Here is a 22,762-nt window from a genome sequence, read left to right as displayed (position 1 = left end):
AATTCAAATTGTAACCAAAAAGTGAACAAATGTTCTAATGTTCGTGGCAGTTCGCTCTTGTTCGATCTTTTAAGTACCACGTTATCGTACACGACCCAATTTTCATCTCCCGTAATCATCCGCTTCAAAAATGGGTCATTTTCTTGGCGACATCGCAGCGAATCACAGATGAAAATGCGCGCAGTTATTTTGGCCTCAATCAATTCATGCGGCACCCAAACATTGAGTTTTGAAACATGGTTTTCAACGCTTGTATGGGATATGTTCAGTACTGCAGCAATCTAGTGCACTGTTTGCGATGAATTTTTGTCGACGAAATCCTTCACAACATTCGAATCAACCTCGGTCAGGTGACCGGCGCGAGGCGCATCACTAACGTCGAAATCTCCAGAACTGAATTTGGCAAACCATTTTTTGCATACATGTTCTGTTAAGGCACCATCCCTGTATACGCTGCATATTTTTTTATTGGCTTCTGCAGCTCGTTTGCCTTTTTGGAAATAAAAAAACCAAAATATGCCGGTAATGTATGTTATTTCCTTCCATTTCTAAAAGTATGTCATGCACACACACAACTGAAGTAGGTTGAACGAAAATTCACTGAAAGGTTATGTGAAATGTCACCTTTCAACTGCACAATAGCTTTATTTATTCTATTTATAATATAGAAATCTTCCAAACTGTCATTGAAAATTCTATTTCTGTACCTTAATTCCCTAATAAATATCCTCTTTTTCTTGCTATGTACTTCATGGGATGTTCAAACTACTATATGAGCACTAGATGTTTAAGTTTACCTTATTATTAATCTCCTATCCACAGTTTTCCTCTAGATTACTCTATTATTTGCCAGTACTCCAATATTGTATCTAACAATTCATGCTTCTAAGGCACTTCTGACTGAATCGATCCTCCTAGACCCTGCATGGCAAACCTATGGCATGCATGCCAGAGGTGGCACGTATGAAAATTTTGCTGGTGTGTCAACGATTTACAGGTGACATCATTTTATACGCTTATAATTATTTAAACTTTTTTTTTTTTTTTTAATTATTACAATGTGTACAAATTAAATTTTGTTTTACACGAAAGAAACTAACCAACAGATACATAGCCCACTGTAGGAACAAGGCCAGGCAGCTGAAAACTACAGCTGAAGTTAAGAATCTCTAGCCATTGGCTGAGGGGCATAATGACATGACATGAGTCAGCTGATAGAAAACAACTGTGTTTAGTCACCAAAACATTTCCATCACTGATATAAAAACTTTTCATTATTTAAAAACTTATTAATCATCTCAAGTTTATGATCTTTAATATATTTAGTATACGAAAAGTCACCAGCTGCAACTTTGCCAAAACATGTTCCATTCAAACATATATTTGCCACATACATCTGCCAGTACGCAGAAATAAGCAGCGGCAAGTGTATTATTGTTGTGCATGTACACTGTTTTGTTTTTGCTGTAAATGTGAATTATAAAGGTAATTTAATTTAGGCATATAATAAAATGTTGATTTTTTTGAGACTATAAAAAATTCATAAAAGAATATCTTTAATTTTATTTTCTTTTATTGTGCTTTAATCAAGTAAAGTGACTATGAGATTGTGCACTGTAATAATTTGAAATTTGCAAAACTTGAAAAAAACGTATGTCTGATTGATCTTTATAAAAAAAAAAAAAATTCAGAACTATTGTTTACTTTTTTGCTGATGTTAAAAATATCATCTTCAGATTGTGGGGTTGTATATGCCAGCTAGAATTACACTTAAAGGCAAATAAAAATATCCACTTCATCAACAGGGTAGAAGAACTTTTAAGAAAAAATTCTGTCACTAGTTTTTAAATTCATTCAATCTTACATGACTTACATTAATCACTCTTACAATATTCTTTGATTTTACTGCTCTAGTGTGATTTTTGATTATTTGAAAGCTTCTCCTAATACTTAAAAGACATCAAATAATAATATGTTCCCCAAAATTTTGGTTGGCACGTGACAAAATTGAGCATTCGTGGGTCTAATATCTACTCCTGCTGCTTTTCCATATTTCAGGCTTTTGATGGCTTTTTCTATTTTAAATATGGATATGTATTCCTGATTGCATGCCTGTTGAGTGTTTTTACCACTGTGCTATCACTGCTCATTTCATTTAGCAATTTTTCGAAGTAATTACTCCATACATTAAGGATATCTTTTTCTCCAGTCTTCATGTCATCTTTATCATCTCTAATTCCTCTTCCAGCACTCTTTCCTCCATTTCTGAGCTTCTTCAACAGCCTCCAGAATATTTTGCCACTTTCTTGATATTTATTTTCTTCTTGCCAAAGTCTTCCCATGACTTTTGTTTAGCTAGTTTTACACAGTGTTTAGCTTTCTTACATTTGTCTCTGTATTGTCTAAGAGCACAAGTTGACTTATTTGCCAGGAACTTTTGATATGCTTTCTTCTTTTTCTTCACTGTCTCTTTAACTTCCTGTGTCCACCACGGAGTTTTGATTTTTCTATCCTTGCAGACAACTTCACCACAGGCCTCTCTGGCTGAATCAAGTAGCGTTTTCTTCAGTGCTTGCCACTGATTCGCCAAGGTTTGGTTACTGTTCTCAAACTCTCATTTTTTCTAGAATAAAACTTATGTATTTTAGTCTACAGTTCACATCTGAGAGCTGCTCAACTTTAATTCACTTTAACTTTCTTACATGTTCTTCTTTTCAATATGAAATTCAATTTTATCCTGCTCATGACTAAATGGTGATCACCTCCAATTTCAAATCCTCTGTACACTCTAGTGTCCTGCACCCAGAACATTATTATCAACAATAACATAGTCAATGAGGCTTTTCTTATTGCTTGCTTCTTCTCTCCATATGAATTTATGCAACTTTTATTTTGTTTCTTTCATTTTTATATTGGAACATTGTGTTATCCAATCCATTCCAAAAAAAAGGGAGATGAAACCCTACCACCCAACTACTGACCAATTACCATCAACTCAGTTCTCTCCAGAATAATGATTATAGTTATCTAGTTGACTTCTTCACTGCCTAGAAACTCACCATTTGATCATTATCTATCTGTATGGCTTCCATCAATGCAGATTCACTGCTGATCTCTTAGTCTACATCACTGAACATGTCATGGAAAACTCTGCTAAACTCTACCATTCGCACAATTAGTGGGATAGTGAGAAGCACCCCTCTCACCTGGCTGCCTGTCCTATCTAACATTCCTCCACCAAATATACAGAGAAGACAAGCCTGTTTTAAAGAATTTAATAAAGCAATGAGCAGTCCACTCTTTCCCCTGCACCAGAGTCTTGTATATCCACCTGGTCTTCGCCTAAAATCTAGAAAGTCTCTCTGTGTCATGGACGAACTCTCTTCAGCTACCCTGCTATCAACACCTGACATGTGGAGAGAATACTGGTCCAACAATCTCCCAATAAACAGCTTTCTGGTAGAAGATCCCTGTGCTCTTCCTAGGAACATTTGGTCATCAATCAACAGAATCAGAACTAACCAGGGCAGATGTGGCTACCTACTACATAAATGGGGGCTATGCGACCACCCTTATTATGATTGTTCTCCCGTGGCACAGACGATTACTCATATTGTAAACGATTGCCCATGGCGCCAATTTCACGGTGGTGGTGGTGGTTATGGAGGAAATAGAAGATTCAAGGTCCCGTTCACCACGAAGATGTTATTCTCACAGTCCTCGTCGAAGTATCAGCAGAACTCCTCCTCGTGCTAGAAGATGATGATGCAAAGTGAAATGGGTTTCCCCTAATGGATCAAGATTTCACAAAAGTCACAACTGCTCTCTAATAAAACCTTGGATACAGCTACATTCATGTTGTGATGCGTTGCGAGAACATTTAGTCTTGTCATATTTGGTGCAGTAGGATGATAATTTTCTTTGACTTGATTATAACACATTACTTTTGCTTTTTTTTTTTTTTTAAAAAAAAAAGGAAGAATTGGAATGTACTTCGTGCATTTTATGTAGTGAACTTTTACGTGATAAGATTTCATCATTTGTATCTGGAGATTGTAATTGTACATTTCACTTGTCAGTTTCACAAATCCATATGTGTAAATAAATAAATGGGAAGGTTGGAAGAAATGTGCTCTACTGCCAATGATATTTCCATGAATTTCGACCATGTTAGACACTGAGGCCTGCCTTGCAAATTACCTTTCTTTAGTTTACCTAACATCCTCTGTAACTGGATAGCCAGTTTTCTCTCTGGTCATTCGCTGTGTGTCATGGTGGATGGCCCATCTCTTCGAGCTTTGCCATCAATGCAGGAATGCCTGAGGGTGCCTTTCTACACTACCTTCTTTCTCTTATACATAAAGGACCTACTCACAATCACCATGAATCATATCTGCAGCTTTGCTAATGATAGCACACTCTATTCATCCTGTCCTTTTGACAAACCATGTAGCTCTCAGACATCCCTAACATCAAAGTCATCTACAACCAATGACTCCATATTATCCATCTTGGAGCATTGATAATCTGTTCATCTTCAGTGCTGCTGCTAAAATGCAGTCATACCTTTTCTCTAGCAAAAAGGATCTTAAGTCATCTTTCCTTATCCTCAGCAATACACATTAGCAGACAAGATCATAGCTATCTCTTTGGACTGACATTTATCTGCAACCTTGCCTGGTATGATAGAAGCAAGCTCAGACGGAGAGCTATGATTGTGAATGAGTCTCCGTGCAAGTTGTGCAGTAGGAACGGTGTGGAGTTTGTGGATGTGTGGAATGAGTTGGAAAGTATGATTTATATAAGGTGGATGGCTTGCATGGAATGGATTTCATGTTAGGAGTCTTGATAAAGTGTTGTTCAGTTGTGCAGCATTAGGGGAAATGCAGGTGGGTGTGGGTCTACATAATCTAGAGGTTAGTAAGTGGGAGAGTGATCACATGATCTGGAATATAACATGGCAAGTTCTTAAGTTTAGTACGCTAACTAACAATGTGTAAGGAAGGTTGTCGGATGAAGGGGCTATTATAGATTATGTATACTAATGCCAAAAGTATTCGAAATAAAGGTGAGGAGTTTTTGGCACTGGCTGCTGTGATAGTGGTCAACATGACTAAATATGTAATTCAAAATTACATATGCATAACTGTTTTCAAAATCCTGGATCCAACCAGAAGGGCACCCACAATAAGCCCTTTATCGAACTCTGAAAAATCCTTTGTTTTTCTCATTACAATCAATACTGTTGATGATTACTGACCAGTAGCATTCTTAAATAGTTGCCTAGAACACATGGCAGTGCACGTGCCTAAGTAGTTTCTGTATACACTGTGTAAGGGATGTTTACATACATCTGCATAAAGATTTCGATTCAGTGGCCACTATGTGTTTAATCTAGGGGGGATATATAGGAGAATGTAGATAACATGCACTTCCAAATTAGCATGATGAGTACAGATTGAGTAATTATTATGGGAGATCTCAAATATGGGAACATAGATTGGGAGGAGGAGGAGGAGGAATTGTCACAGGCAGGGAAGGAAATAGAATTTATACTGCTGTTGAGAGAAAAATTACTTGAAAAATTACTTAAAAAATTAACATATAATGGATGTACACGAAGTTCTAAAGTGCTGGAACTGATCATTGCACTGGAGTACTTAACACTAATCAATCTAGATGCTGCCTCTGCTTGGAAGAAAGTGATCATGCAGTCTTGACCTGGCAAATTGCCAGACATGCAGAATTTTCTCTTATGAAGGATATGTGGAATTACAAAACAGGTGATTATAACAAGCTGAAGAGTCAGTTTTCTACAATCCATGGCATAAGAATTTGGAGGGGAGATAAGTGTTGTTGCATGGGAGGTGGTGAAGGGGTGGTTGAAGAAGGCAGTATAACAATGTATACCTAGAGTCAGAAGGGGTGAATCAGGTAAGAGTTAGATGAATAGCTTCATTAAGCAGCAGTTGCACACAAAGAGGGATTATAAAGAAAAAGGTGATCAGCATGCCCATCAGCAGTATAAGGCACAGGGAAGAAGATTGATATTGTATGGTATGGAATGCCAAAGCTAATTTTGAGAGACAGCTAGCTTATGAGGCCAAAAGAAATCCCTAAGTAACAGAACCAAACCAAATAATTGAATTATTGAGTAATCATTTTGCAGGGGTGTACCATCTAGGTGGTGATATTGCAGTTCCAGATGTGACATTGATAAGAGAATAGAGGTTAAAGAAATGGAGGTGCTTAAAATATTGCAGAACCTCAATATGAACATAGCCATGGTAGTAGATGACATATCGGCCTATGTATTACGATAATGTGCAAGGGAATTATCAGCTCATTCTGACCAAGCCACTTAATTTAAGCCTCAGTACTGGGAAGGTGCTTTGAAAAGTATCAAATTATAGGCCAGTCAACATCTCAGGAGTAGTGGTTAAGGTATTGGTGAAAGAAAGAATTCAGGACTGTGTGGATAGGAATATAACCTATAAGGGACATGATTTGTGAACGGTAGGTCTTAATCTTAGCAGTTTGCTTACTTTTTATAATCAAGTGACAATGGAGTTGGATAAGGTAAATGGCTACTCAGTGATATTGCTAGACTTTGCAAAAGCATTTGACAAGATTCCGCATGTATCTCTATTGCATAAATAGGAGCAAATAGTGATGGATCTGGTGATTTGGATTGTACCACAGGGTGTAACACAGGGCTCAGTACTTGGTCATCTCTTGGTTTAATGATATAGGAAATGATTTGACAGGAAATATTCAGTTCTTTGCTGATGATGCTAAACCAGGAAGAGTAATGGTAAATTAAGGTGATGCAGAGATCCTGCAGGAAGACTTAAATGGACTAGCAGTATGGGCAAAGGTAAATGGCTGCCAGTTTAAAGTCTAAGGTGATTGTTCTTTGGGAAGAGATGATAAGCTGTGTACTATACTGATGGAACTGAACTTCATGAAACTGATGGGGCCAGGGACTTGGGGGTGATTGTGGACAGTGAGTTAGTTTAGAGGGCATATTGCAAAGGTAACCAAATCAGCAGATCTGATTACATAGTTGTTGAAGAACATAGTAACAAACAAGGATAAAGAGGTGTTTGTTCCACTATATAAGACTTTAATAAAGCCACATCTGGACTTCCAGCTGATGATGAAGTTGTGGAGAGCATCCAGAAGCAAGTGACAAAGATTGTGGCAGGTCTGTGGAATGCTATCAGAGTAGATTGACAGTCTGTAGACTTCAAAAATTAGCTGATAGAAGAAAAAAAAAAGGTGACATAATAGAAGCATTAAAGTTATTCAAGGGGTTTTATAGATTCACACTGAAGAATATTTTAAGTACCTGACAAGAAGGGAGAGAACAAAGGTCACTAGAAGCTGTTTAAGAGTGTGGTTAGCGAGAGTGTTTAGGACTATTTTGCTTGGAGGGTGGTGAATGGGTTGTTGCCAGAGTGGTTGTGAGTGCTTCATCAGTGAATGAGTTTAAGGAGAGGTATAATAGATTTCGTGTGAATAACTGATCTTCTGAGATCGGTTTTCTGACTCCATGGAGATACCTGTATAATAATAATAATAATAATAATAATATATAAAACAGAGAGATGGTAATATTTTAAAGTCATTTGCAAACAGTAAAAGCACATAATTTTCATACTGAATTTCCTCAAACGATCTTGCAGCTGTCACAAAATACAGCTGTTGGGAGTAATCCTGTTAGAGGTACTGCATAAAATTATTCAATATTTTGTATTTAAACGTAAAATAAAGGAGAAATCTGTAGTTGAGATTAATGAGCATAGAATGGCAAGAAAAAGAACAAAGGAAATGATGAGAAATTGTACATTGGTAGGAATCATATATAGAGCACACATACAACAAATAAAAAGTACAAATGCACACAGTTATGTGATAAGAAAGAAATCGAATAGAATGAAATTATGAATGGAAATCCACAATGTTGAAATTTAAAATGTCACTTACCTGAAATCTTCACAGATGGATAACTAATAATAGAAATTAGGACTTGTTCATTTAAGTAACTAATGTTCACATCAGTTGTGCCAATCACTTTCCCAAGACTTATTAATGTAGACCACTTGTTCATTGCTTGTGTGCCCTTCCTTTTTGTAAGCAGAAGTGATCATTTTTAAAATTGACTGATGGCCCAAGTTTTTGGCCATTTTTTATTTTAATGGCACACACACACCATACATATTTAATTCATTATGATTTTAGTTCCTGTCAAGTGTCATCTCCATCCAGGAGGATGATTATTTATGATCTCTTGATATCCATATTCTGCAGTAGAAAGATAAGCTGGCGAGGCTCTAATCTCTTCCATCTTGCAGTTAGTATCCTATATCCAAGATAAATGTTCACCAGCCAGTTGCCTGTTTTGAGGGATGAAAGTTTTTCAGGATTAAACTCTCCGCCTCTGTATGCAAACCAGTTAACTCACGTTTTGGCTGAAAAGCCCTGGTAAAGGTTCCTTATGTCATAGACTAGATTTAAACTCAGGACTCTACTCTCCAGTCAGAGGGTTTGTTGAAACCAACTGAACTATGGTGGCTCTGTGATTTCAGGTAGGAGATATTAATTTAAGGAAACATAACATTTCAAAACTAAATCATTATTTTTATAATTTTCTTGCTCTGCCAGTTCTTTCTTATGTCTTCCATTATTGTTTCCATTGTCCTTTTTCATGTCTTTAGTTTTATGTGGTTCTTCCTGCCAATCCTTTTATTCTTTGTCATTTGTGTATGATTACCAATTAAGGTTTCTAACTTGTGAATTCCAGGGATGACGTCCCTTAGATTTTTGAATCTTTCTTGTCCCAGAAAAAACAGCTTGAGATTAGAGACCTTTCATAAATTTAAATTTACAAATCTGAAACAGAAAATTGTCAAATTTATTGTTTTTTATAATTTTTAATTTTAGTAAAATAGTATTATATAGCTTATAGGCAATTATCATCATCAGACCCTCTGTGGAATCAAACAACTCGTTGTAGCATCTCAACTACTATTGTGTGCACGCGCACACACACACACACGAGCCTCATTATACTGGGACTTAAATGCATTTACTGTCTCCACATCTACTATACTTTCATATAATGCATTCCACAACCACCTACGAATCTCCACTGAAAAACCTATTCTATAACCCCCTTGCTCACACCCTCCTTATACAGTGTCTGGAGACCTCTTGCTTATTCAGCATTCAACGGCCTCTTACTCTCCCTGTCTCCATTCATTCTGTAAAAAATCTCATTTCTGTTAATCTGGTAATAATCTCTTGCCAACTTATGTCTTGTTCATTTACTCCTCCCCTTCCTTCCTTCCATCAACTAGACTGCAGATTTCGTTTCCTCAATCTGTCTCCAACATTCCTGGGACTAGAAAGCATCTTAGTCAGTTGTCTCTGAACCCTTTCCGCATATTTTCATCCTCTTGAAAACCAGATAACCAAATCTCTGCACAGTAATCCATATGCAGTCTGATCAAAGCCTCATACATTGGAATGACAACATCCTTATTCCTACATGCCGGTGTTCTCTGCATCATTGCCATAATGCAGTATGTTATACTCACAATTTTAGCAAAATATCTTCCAAATTTCATTTTCCTATCTGTTAACAGCCTGAGATCCCTCATCTCCTCCTACGATATCCCCACCAATCTTATAGTGTAACCCGTTTGAAGTCATTAGTGGGAACAAGTCCTAGTGAACTTCACTAAGGACTTGCAAAGTCACAACATTTGTTCTACTCCTCATAGTTTTTCCCTACTTTGCATCATCTGGAAACACTTGTATATCACTACTCAAGCCCTTCCCATTATTATTTACATACAAATTAAACAGCAACAGCCTCAAAACAGCCCCTTGGGGCATTCCACCAATGATGCTCCTCTTCTGTGATGTCCCCCCCCCCCCCACCCACCCATACAACTTGTTGATGCTTCACAACTTATCAGACAGCCATTCTCTAATCTATTTCACTAATTTATTATCCAGCCTCACTTTTCCAATTTAATTACCAGCTTGTCATGTAACAGTCTCCCAAAGGATTTAGCAAAATCTAAATATACCACTGTGTATTCATTCCCCTTCTCCGTGCATCTCTCACCTTGTTATAATAAATAAGTAGATTTCTAAGACAATTTCTTTAGTAAATCCACCATCAAAGAGAATGCTGCTATTGTTAACCCATTTCTGAATCCTAGTCCTCACTAATCTGAAACATATACCTAGTCTCTTTAACACATCGATGATAACTCCAGACAAACAAATTGGTTTGTAATTCGACCTGAGTCAGCAGAACAATTTTGTCCTATTTCCACTCCCATGGAATTTGGACCAATCTAAGACTCATGTTAAAGAGGTATGTCAGTTAGTAGTAGTAGCGCTGTCATTAATTTACTCCCTGGAACATTCCCTCAATACATGCACGCACGCAATGTGATATGCCATCAAGGCCATTGATCTCGTTTCCATCCAGTTCCTCATTCTATGCTATAGCTGCAAGCTTTCTCTTGAGCTTGTCATAATCACCAGTCTTATTGTTTTACATAATCAATTTCTCACAGAAGTCCTTATATGGCTGGCCATGTGATATTTAAAAAATATCACCGAGATGTATTGAAATATAATAAATATATTTAAAAAATAATTTTCACAAGTGAAATTGTATAGTCCCAGGAACAGTAAAATGGTCAAGACTAAGGAACCCTGTTACCCACCATTTCCTTTATTCTCTTTCCCAGTTTTCTTTCTTTATCATCAGCTGTGCTTTTATCCTTTCTTTCATTTTATAGTTTTCGTACAAAATCAAATAAATTTTATAGAGTAAATTATACTTGACAAGAAATTATATTCTTATTTAATCCTTTATCCAAGTGTAAGCAAACAAAGTTTGCTTGAAATATATTCCTGACCAGACTATTTGTATATAGATACAAGATACAAAATACCATAAAAAATGCAAATAATAGAGATTACAGTAAAACCATGGCTGTCTCATACGTTAAAGGGTTATCGGATAAAATAAATAGAATTCTACACTATTACAACCTTAATGCTACCTTTAAACCTCACCTCCTATATAAAAAAACTTATTCAACTTCTTCAAGGATCCCTTTCTCCCTTGGCTCACCATGGGATATACCGAATCTATTGCACCTCTAACATACCTTATATCGGTGAAACTGGATGCACAATTCCTATCAGTATAAAAAAAAAAAAAAAGACACATTAAATTTAACCATTTTGGTGAAGCTGGCCTTTCAGATTCAGATTACACTCTTAACACAATACACCAAATTTATTGGAAAGGTGAAATTGATTGGAAATTTCTTACATCATACAGAAACCTGGTATGAATGCAAATTTAAAGAAGCTTGTGAAATTTTGATCAGCCATCTTAATTTAAAGTATAATGATGGAATAAAAACCCCAAAAATTTGAATGACACACTTTCAGCCCACTTCAGTTCTTCAAGTTCTCCAGCAAACCCTTACTATAGAATTCTAAGCAATAATTTCTGCCCTCATTGGCCACTATCTATACTGTTTTGTTCTAATTTATTTGAATAATTATGTGAGAACATGCTGCTCTCTAGCTTAATATATCTTGTAATAATTTGTATCCAAACAGATACTAATAATAACAGGACTCTAGCTTTGATGTAGTAAGGTTTTTTCCCACCAGTGGTCAACCAGTAGTGTTAATGGTTGACCAGATTACTGTGACTTTAGCATACCATGTAGATTGTAACGTAGCTTGTTTCTTTGTATATTTAATATTACAAAAATGTTGACATTGGCAGCAAAGAAGTGTACACTTCTACAAAATTTAAAAGTACCATGTTTTTATCCACCTAATTCAAAGTATCTTGTTAAACTATTAATATTGCTAAACCTTTCTTGAGGAAACAACTTGAAACAGCAACAACAAATAGGATTTGCTTACTGATAGTTCAAAAACTGGTTGCTTAAGGAAAAGGTTTGAACTCTATAAAGCAATCCAAATTTTGAGATTTTTTTCACAATTAACATGGCAAGTGTGGAAAAAAAAACTCAAAAGTTGGAATGGCTGGAAATGGATAGTTGATATTAATGACAATTCTACCCAGAAAATATTACAGTGCATTAATTACAGTGCCACAGGAACTATGCAGATACTAAACGTTGTATTTTTCCAGCCACTTCAGGCAGCCAACTCTCAGCATTACAGTCACACCTGGTGATGAAAATCATACACCACCCAAGGACCATTTTTTAATGTGATTTACATTAAGGAACAGTTGTGAGCCTATAGTACATTAGTGGAAACCTTGCTCTGAAGACCAAACATGGAACTTTATTTGAGCCACTTCTGGCTTCTACTGAGTAGGGTGATGGTCTCAAACCAGGCGATGAAATTCATCTCTCACCTAAAGACAAACATAAACATTTATGCCCATGGTGGAATTTCAACCTGAAATCTGTTGGTTGGAGAGTGGATATGCTAACTACTTGGCCAACTAGACCGGTTGCTTGCAGAGTACAGACATTCTTTGTTCTGTTAGCTAAAAGTATACGATTGTTAGAAATACATGATGCATATAAAAGAAAGTGTTACTATTAGAATTTTATCAAAGCAGTTTTTGTTTTGTGCCATAATTGGGTAAACTGAATATTATATCAATAAATCATTGTGCTCTCACTTGCATTTAGTTTGATTTTTTTTATTATTATTATTGTATGGTGTCTGTACCAGGTGCCTTAGAAGAAGAACAAGAACGGGAGACAGAACAGCTGGCAGAGAAAGAACGGCATCAGCTGAAACATCGTGAATTGTTTTTATCTCGACAAGTAGAAACATTACCAGCCACTCATATCCGAGGAAAATGCTCAGTTACATTATTAAATGAGACAGAGTCTCTACTCTATTACCTCAATAAAGAAGTAAGTAAAATTTTCATGAAATTTTAGACTTTTACAATTAGATTTGTCGTAACTATTTCTCTTAATCTACATAAATTCTTGTTTTTTATCCTTGCAAAACAGGAAAGCTTGCAAGCAGAAAACATGTAATTAAGAGACATAAAACTTATCTAAAGTGTAACCCCTCCTCCGGTTCTTTCATGAATCTTATGAATATAGGTGGTAGATATCTTTCATCACCCGTTGAAACACCACTGCCTGACTTTTTAGAGGCATGAGGTGGCGTTTGCTATGTTTTGTCTCTAGAGTAGGGTTTCCTGTCTCTGACTTCACCCCATTTTCTCTTCCTGCATGCAGTGTGGGTGAATGCCTTCCCACTTGCTCTGTTCTTTTAACATGGAACCAGTACCTCCTGCATTTGAAGATAGAACTGAGAAACAGTTTCCACAGGCTGGACATCAAGACACATGGGACCGAATCTGATAGTAACTCTTCATTAGGCTTTCCAATTAACTGGTAAATAATCCTGCTGCTGCTTACTTTTTTCAGGTTGTGCCTGGATAGAGTTTGAGTAAGCAGTTTGCAATGGGCACTGTATGAGGCCACCCTTGGATTGAGGTGTGGTTATCCCTTGTGAGGGAGAGATCACCCCTGACTATCATCCCTACTGAATGTTTTCTACTCTTTACTTTTCCCATTCTGTATTTGCTCATGACCATGATCAATAATAAAAAAAAATTCTAGAGTCATTGTGGCTAAAAAAAACATCTCCCTCAAAAAAACTCCAAAAATTGCAAGAAAAAAAAAACTTAAAGAAAATCTCATTTCTCACTATAAAAAAAATCTTCCACATTGACTTCTACTAACATCAGCAGATTTTGATGATTGTAGGTGGTGCTGTGCACCACCACCTACAATCATCAAAACCTGCTATTTATCATTTAAACACTACTGGTGCTTCTTGCAGTGTCCAAACTCAAATTTCCTCATTACATCTCCTCTGATGACGTTTGCAAGAAGGATGGAACCTGTGTTTTTGTTAGATCTGATATCCCATGCCAAAGGTCATTGGACCTGGAATCCCCTTTATATGATCTGCTTTGGCTCAAGATCTCTCTCTCTCTCTACCTCACTTTATTGCCTTTGTTTGATCACTGAAACCATCTTCCATTCTCCGAATGCTGATGGTTTCACTGATCTCATTGAATACCTATCTCGATCACATATAACTTAACTATCCTCTTGCTGATTTCAATGTCCAGAATTCTGACTCACTGACTTCCTTTCTCCAACTTCACAGACCAATTTGGTAAAGAAGCTGAACTGTTTCCTATGAATAATTAAATTAACACAAATTGTCTACAAACCCACAAGAATTCCAGATAAGCTTCTTCATTCTCCCGACACCTTGGTCCTTTTCTTAACTAGCTCTCTTTTCAAATACACCACTAAATCTCCTCTTGGCATGGTTGATCATAACCTTGTTTGTGTCTCCTTTGCTACAGATCAGCCTTCTCCCAGTCATTCACAGCCTCATATTCTGTGTCGCTACAACAGTGCCAACTGGGATGACCTTCAGGACTTTTACACATTATTTTCATGGGCTGATTATTGTTTCTGATCTTCTAATCTTAGCATTTGCTGTGATCTAATAACAGAAATTATACTCACTGGGTGAGTGCTTTTATTCCCCATATAATATTCCTCTTGCCAACCAGGACCAATTTTCTCTCCTTGGGTTAACTCTCTCACATCTAGTCTATCCTGGCATGAACACATTGAGTTCATATCTTCTTGGATATAACTCCTCCTCCATACCCCCCCTCCATCCATCCCTGTCTATGTTGACAGACAGGAATGGATGAGGGGGGGACGGGTATGGAGGAGTAATCTCCAATTCAGTGCCATGAAAGTATCAGAGTAGCTATGATAAAGTGATTGGAGTCTTTAAAGGATGGGTCATCTATTAAGCAATTTGCTTTCTTCTGAATATCATCAAGAATTCTTAGGGAGGTTTTGAGTGCTCCTTCACAAATGTGGGAACGGTACGTGAAGGTTGGTTGGATTTGAGAGTGTTAGGAGTTGGGAAGAATAGAAGAAATATTTAGAATGGAAAATAACACCAATAATTATATGTGTTCCAGGATAAATTAGATGTGACCCAAGAAGAGAAACACAATCTTGAAAGGAAACTGGAACATTATCAAAATTGAGATGAGATGAGTTAGGATTTTTCTTGCAGGTAATAAAATAAGCTTGAGTTTTTTTTTTTTTTTGGCATTGAAATTTAGTAAGTTGTCTTCACCCTATTTGAGGATGTTGAGGAGGTCAGTGTTTAAGTCACTGGTTATTTAAGATATCTTTGGGCATCTAACATTAAAATACTACAGGGTTTATTGAATGAGGAGTACTCTCATCAGCAAAGCTGTGAATAGGATTTGAAGTCAGAAAATGGAGGTCTCCACCATTGATGGGGGAAATCTGATGAATGGAAGTCATTCACAACAGCACAACGAATGACCAGTGAGGAAGCTGGCAATCCAATCAGTGTAGAAGGGAGGCCATAAAATGGAAGTTTAATTGATGATCCTCCCTCATCACTTTCTCATAGACATTCTGTTGCTGCATTATGTTTCTTCTGCAGGTATTTTCATGAGCACTGTCTGAAGTGTCTGCTGTAATTCCTCTACTTTCCTGTACTCATATATGAACCCAAGCAGCTGCTAGTCAACACACGTTTACATTTCAACTTCAAACTCATTGAACGAACTTCTCCTCCTCTGTTTTCATTTCAGATTTTCTCCAATATTACAACCTTCAAGTTTTCAAAAGCAGTCAATATATTTCTCTCTCATTTACTAACTCAGGGCAATGTTGTGTCATAGGTCTTGGGATGTATTTTGTGTGTAGGTGATATGTACACAGATAAATCTCATATATGTGATTTTGATTAGATTAGGTTAATACGGTCACAAATATTTACATCATTCCTTTAGATATGCTCCCTTAAATTTCGATTAGTGCAGGAAAAAAAGTTCAAAAATTGTCATCTGCAAACAGTGTTACTAGATTGTGCTTCTGCCCTGACACAATGCTGCCATAAGCTCAGTTTTTCTTTGGCAATCATCCAAGGCAGGTGTGTTGAAGCAGTGTCTTCCCAATACTGTATTTCACACTAAGTAGTACTGTATTTAATATACTGTAAAAGTTTATTAAATACAGTATAAATACTGACATATCACCTTTCCTTTTGGAAAAGTGATATGTCAGTGAAATCTGATAAGAAGAAACATAAAAGTTATTACTTTGGATACGAAACTTGACATTATTAAATGGTTTGATAATCGTCGAAGCAAGGGTAAGCATCGGCATGGCACTAGGCCTCAACGAATCTATGGTACAATTAATTCTGTCTGAAATCTAAGCATTGTTCTATATATTCCATATTGAAAGTTGCATCAACATCTTTCAACATGCAGCGTGCTAGAAACAGAAGTCATATTTTGGTTGAAATAGAGAATATTTTAATAACTTGGATGGAAAATTGCAATCAAAAATGGATTCCAGTTTCAAATTGTGAAAAGTTTAAAGCTCGAACTGGAACGTGTAATGTCAAGTTAACAGGGGAAGCAGCAAATAAAGATGCAGCTGTGAAATTTCCTGCACATTTAAAAAAATGATTGAGGAGAATAATTATTATGACCATCAAATTTTTAACATAGATAAAAATGGCCTTTATTGGAAGAAAATGCTAGAACTGTCTAGAACTTTCTTAGCTAAAAATGAAGAATCACAACCTGGTTACAATGCCAACTTAGAAAGAAAAAGCAATTTTAAATTGAAATCTCTGCTTGTTTGCCATTCACTAAATCAGAGGGCTTTAAGAGGTTGTAACAAAGCATCACTGCTCGCAATTTGGCATTCAAATAAAAAGTCACGGGTCATGCAAGCTATGTTTGAAGACTGGTTCAAGAGTTATTTTCATCTAGTAGTCGAAAACTATCACAAACAAAATAATTTTCCATTTAAAGCGCTCTTAGTTCTTGACAGTGCTCCTTGCCATCCTGCTGTCTTGAATGACCTGTGTGAAAGTTGTATTTTTAGCTGTGAACACTATATATTTTTTACAACCAATGGACCAAAGCATAATTTCAACTATCAAAGCCTATCTATAAAGAAATTTTGCACAAGCAGTGCATGCTAGAAAAAGTCATGCAATTTCATTGACTGAATTTTGGAAGAATTTTAACATTAGGCAAGCTATTGAAAATATTTATGAGTCATAGCAAGAAGTTTTGGCTATTATAAAGAAGGCTATGTGGAAATATCTTCTGCCTTACTGCATAAATGACTTTTGTAGGCTTGAAAATCAATTTGACAATTTTATTGCAGAAATTTGAGTCATTGGAAAGGATATTGGCTTTGAAGATGTTGATTTACCCCAATGTAAGATAATTACATTCACAGCCACTCACCTGACACCAGTCTTATAGAATATGAGCAACTGTGTGTCCTCAACGAGAAAGAAGAAATTGTGACTCAGAAGAAATTTAGTGAAAGGAACTCGAGCAGATGTTTTGAAATTTGGAAACTGTTAAATAACAAAATATGAATTTAGATTTGAATGTGGAAAGAAGCATGTTAGTTTTGCCAAACTCTAAAAAATGGAATTAGTTGTTATTATAAATTTTATGAAGAGAAAAAGAAGGCTACAACTCTGAACAACACACAACAGATATGTATTCTAGAAAGTAGCATATCCCATTGGTTTTTAACTTCAGTGTGTGTGTGTGTGTGTGTGTGTGTGTGTGTGTGTGTGTGTAAAGAAGTTTTTTACCTTGGGAATAATGTATATTAGGGTTACCAAGTAATTTTATAAACTTGGTTATTTTACTCCTAATCCCAAGTAAGCAAACAGTTAAGTTTGCACCTGAAACGTAGTTCAAGTCTAAAGGTGGTGCAACACCAGGGCAACTCATTGTAAAGGTGGGTAAAGCTTTGATCACTATTCTTAGTATTTTCCATAATGTAAAGCACATCTCACTAAGAGATGTATACTGCAATACATTATGGGTGGGGTCACTACCCAGACCGAGTCAATGATCATTCTTTCATATATATATATATATATATATATGAAAGAATGATTATTGACTCGGTTAACATACATATTTTTTAAAAAGAATTGAATGACTAAAACCAAGAATTAAAAGTAAAAATGTTTTAATATTAAAACACGACTAGTTTCAGCTTGTAATAGCCTTCATCAGGTGACATTATAAAAGAAAGAAAAAACACTGAAGCTTAAATAAACTATGAACAACATAGAGAGTCTATACATAATTGATTTTAAAACGTTGTGGTTGTATTTAAAACTGTTCTTTCGTTTGTTGTATTGTTGGGAAAATACATGCTAGTAGCATCTCATGAACGCCAGTACATGATTACAGCTGAATGACTATCTGGGAGGTTGTAGCTCAAGTTATTATTTAGATGAACAGGACTGAAGATTTCCCTAGATTCCACGATTTTTTTCTCTAGTTCATCATTGCAACGGAAGATGTTAGTAGATTTTTCCCAGTAGACTTTGTGATATATAAAATATCACTTTGGTGTATATAAAATATTGTGTGATTGTGATGTTCCTTATTTTGGGCAGACAGACAAATCTGTCGAATTGCATATGGAAGAACACATGAAGGACATTACTTACAAAAGACAACAAGCCAGTGCATTATCAAGTCATATCCTTTTCTCGGCTAATCCTAATGATGAAATCCGAAGTCACACAGTCTGCTGGGAAAAATCTACTAACATCTTCTGTTGCAATGATGAACTTGAGAGAAAAATCGTGGAATCTAGGGAAATCATCTTCAATCCTGTTCATCTAAATAATAACTTGAGCTACGATCTCCCAGATAGTCATTCAGCTGTAATCATGTACTGGCGTTCACGAGATGCTACTAGCACGCACTTTCCCAACAATACAACAAACAAAAGAACAGCTTTAAATACAACCACAAAGTTTTAATGTCAATTATGTATAGAGACTCTCTATGTTGTTCATAGTTTATTTAAGCTTCAGTGTTTTTTCTTTCTTTTATAATGTCACCTGAGGAAGGGTTACAAGCCGAAACTAGTCGTGTTTTAATATTAAAACCTTTTTACTTAAATCTCGGTTTTAGTCAGTCAATTCTTAAAAAAACAAAAAAAAAAAAATGTATATATATGGGTACACCCACTGCATGAATTAACTGCATATATTGAGGTTTACTTTGTGTGTGTGTGTGTGTGTGTGTGTGTGTGTGTGTGTGTGTGTGTGTGTGTGTGTGTGTGTGTGTAAACACAGTTATATACACTGCTTGAAAAGAAGTCAGTGGATACCCCCATGGTTAAGATGTATCGTGCCATGTAATGAGTTGTGTTTGTAGCCGGTATGAATTGGGAATAAGATGCTATCAAGTCATTGCTGCTGTGTCCAGGCAGAATAACTCAAGAAGGGAACTGACCCAGTTTGAAAGAGGAATTGTAATGGAATGTGATGTTGCAGGCCTGTCTGTTCAGCAAATTGTTGACAAACTGAGCCAGCCCAGGTCTTCAATTGGTGACACCATAATGAGATGGAATCAGACGGAGTCAGCTGCAAATGCTACCTGCAACAAATGATCCACCGTGCTTACTGAATATGACTGAAGGGTGCTACAAAGGATAATATGTAAAACCTACCATTCGTTAGCCAGCATGTTGAATGCAGGCATTGACTGAAAAATGAATCTGCACAAAACATTCAGTACCAAGGCTCAGGACATGGGTTTCTATAGTAGGACCACAATATGCAAACCCTATATTACTCAACCAACATGTAGTGTTGTGAAGAGCATGTACAGTGGGACATGGAAAGCTGTATTATGGAGATAAATCATGCTAGATTCACTACCGAGGAGATGGATGGATGTGAGCATGGCCAGATGCCCGGTGAACATCTCTTACCTGAGTGCATATCCCCAATTATGAAATTTGCAGTGTGATTGTATGGTCCAGTTTTTCTTGGTTTGACCTCGGTCCCATGTTTGTGGTGCCACAAACATTGAACTCCGAGAGGTATCTGAGCATTCTGTCAATTTTTTTCAATCGGTTATACCGTAAATTAAAGATGCCAATCAATTATATTCTTGGTTTTATCCTTTATCCAAGTGTAAGCATACAAAGTTTTGTGTGTGAGGTAATTTCAAGACTGGGCTATTTGCATACAGAGGCTAATGAATTCACATCAGTTGCCTTAGTATCCCATAATGCAAGACACATATCCTTACAGACATGTATAATGCTATGCATTATGGGGAAGGCCACTACCCAGACTGGTTTTGACCTTTATTTTGGGGTCTCATCAGTGGGAGCCAAACCCAGAAGTGATACCAAGGTTGTAATAATGCAGAAGTCATATGCATTTTCTATATGCAAGTAGTTAAAAGGGGTCACGCATTTGTGTAAATACATGTGTGTGTATTTTTTATTTCATTTTATTATTATTATTTTTATTTGCATTTTCCTCCCAATAGTAACACTACCAGGAGGTAATTTATTTGTTACATACTCCATTTCATGCAATGCTTATATTACATGTAGCTTCCAAGTACTGATTATCATTTATATTTTTATATCAATATTCATATTTACATCGATATTTATATTTTACATCTATATGTATGTATTCTTCACACAATATCAGTAATTGATGTTACAGTACAACTGGAAATTGATTTTATTGGAAAAATTAAATCATTATGAGTAATACTTTTGGATAAGTCTGTTTTGACACTGGTCACTCATCTCCAGAAGTGATGACGTGTTGTATTAGGGGTATCCGGATGGGATCCAGTAGCTTAAGTCATAAAGTAAGTGATCGACAGTCTGTTGAAGGTGTGGATAATAAATGTATGTTGGCAATTCCAGGATATGGAATCTGTGTTGGTAGTGTCTTAATTTTCCATGTAGCATGGTTAAACCTGGAGAGATGCTATGATTTTTCTGCTGGAGTCTGCTTCTGATACTTGGAAAGAATTCTTTTGTGGTCGATCCATTTTTAGATGTTTTCCATTCTTCTTCCCTGAAGTCTTTTTATAGCAGATTTTCAGTACTTTTGGTAACTTGTTTCTAACTATTCATTTATAGCACTTCTTTAGTCAGTTGATCCACACTCTCATTTCTTGCTACCCTAGTATGTGCCTTCACCCATCAAAACTTGATTTACCTATCCCTCTAGAGTGAGATTCCAAACCAGATTTGTTGTCCTTTCTATTAACACTATAAGGTTGTTCTGGTTTTTTATGTCGTCTGTAGTGTTTCTATTGTTGCTGTCTTTTGATGAGAGGTGTTAAGTTCTAATTTCCCAGAGATATGTAAGTGATTGAACTATAGCGAGTTGTTTTGCTTGGTTATTGGAACTTTATTTTAAAACTAAGAATATCAATAACATTATCAAAAAATAATTCTTATAATAAACTCAAAAACCGCATATATTCAGAAGCAGTTCAACTGTTTTTAGACAATGCATCTTGACATTGCTTGGTACCTAAAAGTTTAAATGGATACCTAAAAATCTTATTTTTTTGAAAAAAATAGAATAAAAGTAAAAAATTAGAATTTTATGTAACCTTCTTACTGGCTACAACATATTTACATTTCTACCAAAACATGATTATAAAGTGTAGCATTGAAGGAACATGGATAAGATGTGAAAGTGATCAGTTATTTCCATTAAGAGGTGTGATTATCATTTGCACTCAGGAGAACACTTAATGGGATTAACTTGCATTTGTAGCTACATCTCAGTCAGTACTGCCAAAAGCAAGAAATGTTTTTCCTTACAATATATATATATATATATATATATATATATATATGCAGAATAGCTGTAATTTTAAATAGAGATATTAGACTGAATGTATTCCATATATTTTTATATTTCTAGTGTTTTTTTTTTATATTAGTATTATGATTTGTTAATAATGGCAGGACAAAATAAGCAACAATTGATCAATCGAGAAAATAATTGCAGTCGATTTACTGTACATAAATCTTGCATAAGTTTGGAAAAGCAAATGCTGGAGCCTTTTTCAGTTTTTCATAATTGCACTTAGATGATGGTGTAATTTTTTCACCCTTGAAGAACTTTATATGTTAATTACTTTAAAAAAACAATTATTTTAAAAGTTAATTGCATATGAATAGACTTTATAAAGTTCTTTCTTTTAAATTAAGTTTTGTTTATTTTATTGTATTTTTTTTTTTGAAAATTCTAACTAGAAATCACCTCATGTAATGCTTACAGTTTATTTTTATTTATAGAAAACAAAAATCTTTTCACGTACCATGACATTCATAATAATGTGTAACTCTGAAAATTTGAGCTGCAGTTCCCCACTTACCCATTTCCATGAATTGTGTATTACAACTTGAATTAAAACAGTTATGAAATTAATTCCCTCTCTGTTAAAGTTGTCTGCTTAACCATGCAACTAGAGCAATATCAATATTAATATCTTTCTTATAATTCCTTTTGAGTAGAAAATAGAAAATAATCTCATGCACTTTTTTTTGGGAGGTGGGAAGACAACACTCAGCTGTTTCCTTTTCATTGTTTCTTTTGAAGGCAATTGTATGAGATAATTTACAATTATTTGATAATAAAAATAAGCTCTGATTGTTATCAATATTATTGATTAAGAAATTGTTAGGTAGAATGTGTTGATAAAATCCTATCAGCTGGTGTCGGCAATTTCAGCTTTCAGCCTGTTGTTGAGGCAAAGAGGATTATTAAGTAGTAT

The 22,762-nt window shown here is 35.7% G+C and overlaps 1 protein-coding gene across 4 annotated transcripts in view; it reads left to right on the top strand.

Moving 5' to 3' along the window:
• LOC150097621 (metastasis-associated protein MTA3-like) overlaps nt 1-22,762 on the top strand; it is a 474,620-nt gene that overhangs the window by 136,682 nt on the left and 315,176 nt on the right. For all 4 annotated transcript variants that reach the window (XM_090407419.1, XM_090407418.1, XM_090407421.1 and 1 more), the window contains one exon: nt 12,769-12,956. In XM_090407419.1, the coding sequence (XP_090263545.1) occupies nt 12,769-12,956 (188 nt within the window). The remainder of the gene's footprint in view (nt 1-12,768; nt 12,957-22,762) is intronic.

This window comes from Typopeltis vanoorti, chromosome 17 (assembly GCF_054136105.1).
Source record: "Typopeltis vanoorti isolate ZY-2024b chromosome 17, IOZ_Tvanoo_1.0, whole genome shotgun sequence".
Classification (NCBI taxonomy): domain Eukaryota; kingdom Metazoa; phylum Arthropoda; class Arachnida; order Uropygi; family Thelyphonidae; genus Typopeltis; species Typopeltis vanoorti.
The sequence above is the reverse complement of the archived record's forward strand: the minus strand, read 5'-3'. Positions and strand labels throughout refer to the sequence as shown.